Consider the following 7,457-nt stretch of genomic DNA (forward strand, 5'->3'; position numbering starts at 1 on the left):
AAGGGGCAGGGAGGAGGTCACATTGTTTGGGGGTGGGGAGCGTGTTGCAGTTTAGGAAGTCAAACCAGGGCAGGATCTTCACTGTGAATGGCGAGGCGCTGGGGGAATGTGTAGAGCTGAGGGATCTAGGTGTGCAGGTGCGAGTTGGGCCGAAGGGCCTCGTTCCAACGCGGTATCACTCTGAATCTATGACGAAGTGCTGGAGTAAATCAGCAGGTCAGGCAGCATCTGTGGAGAAGATAGACACAAAGTGCTGGAGTAACTCAGCGGGTCAGGCAGCATCTGTGGAGAAGATAGACACAAAGTGCTGGATTAACTCAGCGGGTCAGGCAGCATCTGTGGAGAGAATGAATGGGTGACGTTTTGGGTCGAGAACCTTCTCTGGTTTAGTTTAGTCCACGCCGACCAGCGATCACCCCGTACACTAGCACTATCCTACGCACATTAGAGACAATTTAGCAATTTTGTGGAGGCCGATTAATCTACAACCCGGAACGTCTTTGAAATGTTGGAGGAAACCGGAGCACCCAGAGTAAAAACCCATGCAGGTCAAGGGGAGAACGTACAAACTCCACACAGATGGCACCCGTAGTCAGGATCGAGCCCAGGTCCCTGGCAGTGAGGCAGCAACTGTACCGCTGCGCCACTGCCGCGCAGAATTATATAATTTCCTCCGCCATAAATGCACCAAATATGTGCTAGTAATGTCCTGTTTGCCAGCTTGTTGACCCTCTGTGTTCCCCTCCTGCAGGGTTTAGGAGCCGTTGCTGTGGACGGAGAGACGGGGACGTGAGCGGCCATTGAGGGTGGCCAGGGTGCCGGTGAGTCCCCCCCCCCTCTGCTCGGTGTGGGGGCTGAGCTTCGAGGGGCTGAGCTTAGATGGAGGACCACATGACGGGGCAGAACAAGGAAAAGCATTATGAGTGCGGCGTGTGTGGCAAGGCCTGGCAAAGGCCGAGCCATCTGGAGATCCACCAGCGGGTGCACACAGGAGAACGTCCCTTCGACTGCTCGGAGTGTGGCAAGAGCTTCAAGATGGCGCAACAGCTGAAGGTGCACTGGCGGATGCACACGGGCGAGAAGCCCTATGTCTGCTCCACCTGCGGCAAGAACTTTGCCCAGTTGTCGGGGCTGCGGGATCACTGGCGGGTGCACAGCAGTGAGCGGCCCTTCACCTGCTCCGACTGCGGCAAAGGCTTCAAGTCGTCGCCAGAGCTGAAGCAGCACAGGCGCCTGCACACCGGGGAGCGGCCCTACACCTGCAACGACTGCGGAAAGGGCTTCACCCAGTCTGGCAGCCTGCTGGTGCATCAGCGCACTCACACTGGCGAGCGCCCGTTCTCCTGCACTCACTGCGGCAAGGGTTTCACCCATTCCAGCAACCTGCTGGAGCACCAGCGGACCCACACCGGTGAGCGGCCCTACACCTGCGCCCAGTGCGGCAAAGGCTTCACCCAGTCCGGCAACCTGCTGAAGCACCAGCGCACCCACACCGGCGAGCGCCCCTACACCTGCACCCAGTGCAACAAGGGCTTCACCCACTCCGGAACCCTGCTGCAGCACCAGCGCACCCACACCGGCGAGCGTCCCTTCACCTGCGCCCAGTGCGGCAAGGGCTTCCACCGCGCCGGCACCCTGCTGGAGCACCAGCGCACCCACACCGGCGAGCGTCCATTCACCTGCGTCCAGTGCGGCAAGGGCTTCAACCGCTCCACCTATCTTCTGTCCCACCAGCGGGTGCACGCCGGCGACCGCCCCTTCCCCAGCCCGGTGTGTGGAGAACGCTTTGCCATGGCCTCCCAAGCCCTGTCTCTCCAGCGCATGCACACCAGTGGCCCGCCCTACGACTGCCCGTACTGCGGTGAGAAGTTTGACAGCTTGCGGGGGTTGCGGCAGCACCGGTGGATCCACACAGGCGAGCAGCTGCTCCCAATGTGACAAGAGGGCATGGGGGCTGTGGGAGCACCAGCGGATACACTCCAGAGAGAGACCCTTTGTGTGCGATGAGTGTGGCAAGGGTTTCACCCGCATGTCCAGCCTGTGGCAGCACCTGCGTACCCACAGTGGTTAGCATCCCTTCACTTGCCCGTCCTACCTGCCACCTGTGAGTCCACACTGGCCAGCTCCCCTTCACCTGCCCGCTCTGTGGCAAGGCCTTTGCCCGCTCGTCCAGCCTGCTGGCACACCGCCACGGGGATAGGTAAAAATAAAATGCTGGAAGGGTAGATGCTCCCTGTCCCGCTGAGTTACTCCAGCATTTTGTGTCCTTTTTTGTAAACAGCATCTGCAGTTCCTTGTTTTTAAACCATTCTGGTTAACCATCTCTGCACCTTCCCCAAAGCCTCCACATCAGTCCTGTAATGGAGTGACCAGAACTGTATGCAATACTCCAAAAGCTGCACATATACATTCCACTCTCTCCCCTCTACCCCCACTCGTACACACATTCTTTCCACTCCGCCCTTTTGTGCCCCCCTCCCCTCACACACTCCCTCTCCCGCTCCCTGTCTCTCTCACACACTCCCTCTCTCTCTCCCCGTCTCTCACACACTCCCTCTCTCTTGCTCTCTCTCGCACGCTCGCTCTCTCGCACACACTCCCTCTCTCACACACACACAACACTCCCCCCTCTCTCTCACACACACAACACCCCCCCCTCTCTCACAGACACACACACACACAAACTCCCACTCCCTCTTGCTCTCTTTCACACACGCACTTTCTTTCACACACGCGCACTCTCTCACACACACTCATGCACGCACAACCAATACCTCCGCTCAGTTCGCAACAACCAACCTGATCTTCTGGTGGATCAGCACTTCAACTCCCCCTCCCATTCCAAATCCTACCTTTCTGTCCTGGGCCTCCTCCATAGACAGAATGAGGACCACCGCAAATTGGAGGAACAGGACCTCATATTTTGCTTGGGCAGTTTGTACCCCGGCAGTATGAACATTGACTTCTCTAATTTCAGGTTGTCCTTACTTTCTCTTCCCCTTCCCAGCTGTCCCTCAACCCACTTCTTCTCGCCTCCCTCACACTCACATCAGTCTGAAGAAGGGTTTCGACCCGAAACGTTGCCTATTTCCTTCGCTCCATAGATGCTGCAGGGCTCGAAATTAACGGTTGCCCGGGTGCCAATGACCACCCAAAGTGCTGCTGGGCAACCTACGGTCTGACGGTACCCAGACGTGGCGCCGAAGGATGAGAAGCTGAAGCAAAGAAGTGGAAGCCAAATAACCGAATGGAAATGAGGCCGAAACGCCAATAAACCGAAAGCGTACGAAGCCGAAACACATTCTAACTGAAGGTGCGGGATGCTTAAATGCCAACTAACTGAAAAGCTACGTCACCTAAAAGAAAACTCATCGAATACTGCAAAGCGCAGGAGTAAACGGGTCCTTTTCAGAATGGCAGGCAGTGACTAGTGGGGTACTGCAAGGCTCAGTGCTGGGACCCCAGCTATTTACAATATAAATGATCTGGATGACGGAATTGAATGCAACAACTACAAGTTTGCGGATGACACGAAACTGGGGGGCAGTGCTAGCTGTGAGGAGGATGCTAGGTGGCTGCAAGGTGACTTGGCTAGGTTGGGTGAGTGGGCAAATGCATGGCAGATGCAGTTTAATGTGGATAAATGTGAGGTTATCCAATTTGGTGGCAAAAACAGGAAAGTAGACTATTATCTGAATGGTGGCCGATTAGGAAAAGGGGAGATGCAACGATTCAGATTCAATTTAATTGTCATTGTCAGTGTACAGTACAGAGACAACGAAATGCAAACGAGACCTGGGTGTCATGGTACACCAGTCATTGAAAGGAGGCATGCAGGTGCAGCAGGCGGTGAAGAAAGTGAACGGTATGTTAGCACTCTTAGCAGATGGATTTGAGTATAGGAGCAGGGAGGTTCTACTGCAGTTGTACAGGGTCTTGGTGAGACCACACCTGGAGTATTGCGTACAGTTTTGGTCTCCTAATCTGAGGAAAGACATTCTTGCCATAGAGGGAGTACAGAGAAGGTTCACCAGACTGATTCGTGGGATGGCAGGATGAAGAAAGACTGGATAGACTCGGCTAGAATTTATAAGATTGAGGAGAGATCTTATAGAAACTTACAAAATTCTTAAGCGGTTGGACAGGCTAGATGCAGGAAGATTGTTGGGGAAGTCCAGAACAAGGGGTCACAGTTTAAGGATAAGAGGGAAGTCTTTTAGGACCGAGAGAGGAAAATCATTTTTTACACAGAGAGTGGCGAATCTGTGGAATTCTCTGCCACAGAAGGTAGTTGAGGCCAGTTCATTGGCTATAATTAAGAGGGAGTTAGATGTGGCCCTTGTGGCTAAAGGGATCACGGGGTATGGAGAGAAGGCAGGTATGGGAAACTGAGTTGGATGGTCAGCCATGATCATGTTGAATGGCTGTGCAGGCTCGAAGGGCCGAATGGCCTACCCTTGAAATGAAATGAAATGAAAAAATGAAATGAAATGATTCAATTTATTGTCATTGTCAGTGTACAGTACAGAGACAACGAAATGCATTTTTAGCATCTCCCTTGAAAGGGAGACACAGGGCGTCGCGGTGTGCCCGCGCCTGCCGCCGTAATTACATTCCATTACAGGCAAAGGTGGGTGAAGTGTCTTGCCCAAGGACACAACGACAGTATGCACTCCAAGCGGGATTTGAACCGGCTACCTTCCGGTCGCCAGCCGAACTCTTAGCCCATTGTGCTATCTGTCGCCTTGCACCTATTTTCTGTGTTTCTATGTCTATGTTTCTATGAATGACCCGAAAGGCGGCGTTGTCTACAAGTCAAAGGACCGACTGCCGCTCAACAAAACAGTCCAATAACGGACATGACGTTGACAGGGGCGGGACCTGTCAGCGATTTGTCCAGACCCCCGCGTCCATCTCTTCACTGTGGAGGGATGAACATTGTCCCAAACCCCAACTCCACCCTTCCCGCAGCCCACGGAGGGTGGCCGTGGGAGCATGGGGGTCATTTTCCCACACAAGCCATAGGTGACTGGGCAATCTGAACCGAGGCTCCAAGTTGTAAGCGGCCGAAGGTGCGCATCCCTCGGGACTGTCCCCACTCATCCACGGCCACGGCCGCCCTCCGTCTCGTCTCCCCTGTGTGGCCGCACTGTGAGGGGCCGTGGGTCGGGTGGAGCAGAGGTGTGGGACAGGCTGGTCCCTCCGCCCACCCAGTCACCGACCGCGATTCACCGCCATCGGACCCCAACCCCCACACCGGGTGATTCACCCACCCGCCCTCGGACCCCCGGACCCTGACACCCACACCAGGTGATTCACCCCCCGGAACCCAATCCCGGACCCTGACACCCACACCAGGTGATTCACCCCCCATCCCCCGGAACCCAATCCCCGGATCCTGACACCCAAATCAGGTGATTCACCCCCCACCCCCCGGAACCCAATCCCCGGATCCTGACACCCACACCAGGTGATTCACTCCCATCTCCGACCCCCAGACCCTGACACCCACACCAGGTGATTCACTCCCACCTCCGACCCCCGGACCACGACCCCCACACCGGGTGTTTCACCCCCCACCTCCGACCCTGAAATCCACAATGGGTGATTTAACCCCACCCTCCCTCGACCCCCGAACCCTGACACCCACACCGGGACAGACGGCTCGGGGCAGAGTAAATCGCTTTTAAAACATGGAGGGGGGAGGGGGGGGGCACATTCCCTGGCTAGCCGATGACATGTTTGCATGACAACAGACAATGTTATCTCCCACCCACCCATCCCCCCATCCCCCTTGACACCAAGAAGCACGTATTAGCGTTTGGTTACTTGCGGAACGCACATAAGCTCCCACGCACAAAACACCAGAATCTGTAAACTGTTTTAACCGAAGATGGACACAAAAAGTTGGAGTAAATCAGCCGGACAGGCTGGAATGGGTGACGTTTCATGTAGAGACCATGCTTTAGACCTGAAGACTGAGTCTGAATAGTTTCGACATGCCTGGGAATGGGGAGGGTCAGAATGGATGGGGGAGGGAAGGTGGTGAGGCGGAGTGGGAGAGGGAGATGACACGGAGGGAGAGGAAGGGAGGAAGAGGAATGGGGGTTGAGAAAGAGGGGTGAGGGCGTGGAAGGGTGGGCGAGGAAGTGGGGTGGGGAAGAGGCGGGAGACGAGGAAGTGGGTGGGGAAGGGGAGGTGGAGAGGAGGGGCAGCAAGAAGGGCCGAGTGCGAGGAGGTGAAAGGGGAGAGACAGAGGGGTGGGGTGAGGAAAGGACAGAGGAGGTGAAGTATGACAGGGAGATGACGGAGGGGGAGAAAGGGGAGAGGGGGGGAGATGGGGGAGGGGAAGAAGGGGGGGGTGCAGGGAGAGGGGGAGAGGGAGGGGGATATGGACGGAGGAGGTGAAGGGGCGAACGGGAGGGTGCAGAGAGGGGGGGGAGAGGGAGAGCGTGGTGAGGAGAGGCAGGTGGAGACTGGGAGAGAGGGAAAGGCAGGGGCGGGTCTGGTGGGAGGTAGATGGTGAAGGGGAGGGGGGGTGGAGGGGAGGGGACACGGTAGGGTGAGGTGGAGGGGGAGGGTGTACGGGGGAGGAGAGTGAGGGGCGGGCGGGGAGGGGGAGGGGGGGGGGGGCGGAAGGGGAGGCGGGAAGGGTGACGTGGGAGTGGAGGGGACGGGAGGGTAAGAGGAGGGAGAGAAGCACAGTGGAAGGGGTGAGGAGGGGAGTGGAGGGAGAGCGAAGGGGCATCAAGGGGAGGGTGAGAGAAGCAGAGGGGGAGGTTGAGGAGAGGGGAGTGGAGGGGAGAGGGAGCGAGGGTGGGGAGGGGGAAGTGAGAGAGGAGGGTAAGGGGATGGGGTAGGGAGGGGTGAGGGGGAAGGGGGAGAGGAGGAGGGTGAAGGAGACGGGGAGGGGGGATGGGGGATGGTGAGAGGCAGGCAGGGGGGGGGGGATAGTGAAAGGGGGGGTGAGGGAAGGACAGAGGTGGTGAGGTATGAGAGGGAGATGATGGGGAGGGAGAGGAAGGGGAGGGTGAGAATGTGGGAGAGAAAGGGGGAGGGGTAGACGAAGGGAGAGTGGAGTGGAAGGGGGTAGAGGCAGGGTACGGGGAGGGAGGGTCAGGGGAAAGAAAGAGCGAAAGGAAGGTGAAGAGGAAGGGCGATGGGCGGAGGAGGGGGGAGTGGGAGAGGAAGGGGGGGGTGGGTGAGAGGAAGGGGTAGTGGAGGGAGCAGGAACGCTCATGTGAAAGATGGAGGGAGGAATGTGAGGAAGGGGTGGAAGGGGAGGGACAGAGGAAGGGGAAATGGGTAGAAAATGTGAGGAGGGGAGAGGAAGGGAGGGGAGGGAATGTGAGTGGGTGGGTGAAGGAGGTATTGAGAGAGGGAGGGTGAGAGGAAGGGGAGGGGTGGTGGAAGGGGGTGAGAAAGGGGAAGGGAGAGGGGGAAGAGGAGGAAGGAGG

General features: G+C 57.2%; 1 protein-coding gene across 2 annotated transcripts in view; it reads left to right on the forward strand.

Moving 5' to 3' along the window:
* LOC129703170 (zinc finger protein 239-like) overlaps window positions 1–2,255 on the forward strand; it is a 2,880-nt gene extending 625 nt beyond the window's left edge. For both annotated transcript variants that reach the window (XM_055645336.1, XM_055645337.1), the window contains exon 2: window positions 752–2,255. In XM_055645336.1, coding sequence (XP_055501311.1) covers window positions 880–1,938 — 1,059 coding nt within the window. In that variant the 5' untranslated portion in view covers window positions 752–879 and the 3' untranslated portion in view covers window positions 1,939–2,255. The remainder of the gene's footprint in view (window positions 1–751) is intronic.
* The last annotated feature ends 5,202 nt before the right edge of the window (window positions 2,256–7,457 follow it).

The sequence above is a fragment of the Leucoraja erinacea genome, chromosome 14 (assembly GCF_028641065.1).
Source record: "Leucoraja erinacea ecotype New England chromosome 14, Leri_hhj_1, whole genome shotgun sequence".
NCBI classification, from domain to species: domain Eukaryota; kingdom Metazoa; phylum Chordata; class Chondrichthyes; order Rajiformes; family Rajidae; genus Leucoraja; species Leucoraja erinaceus.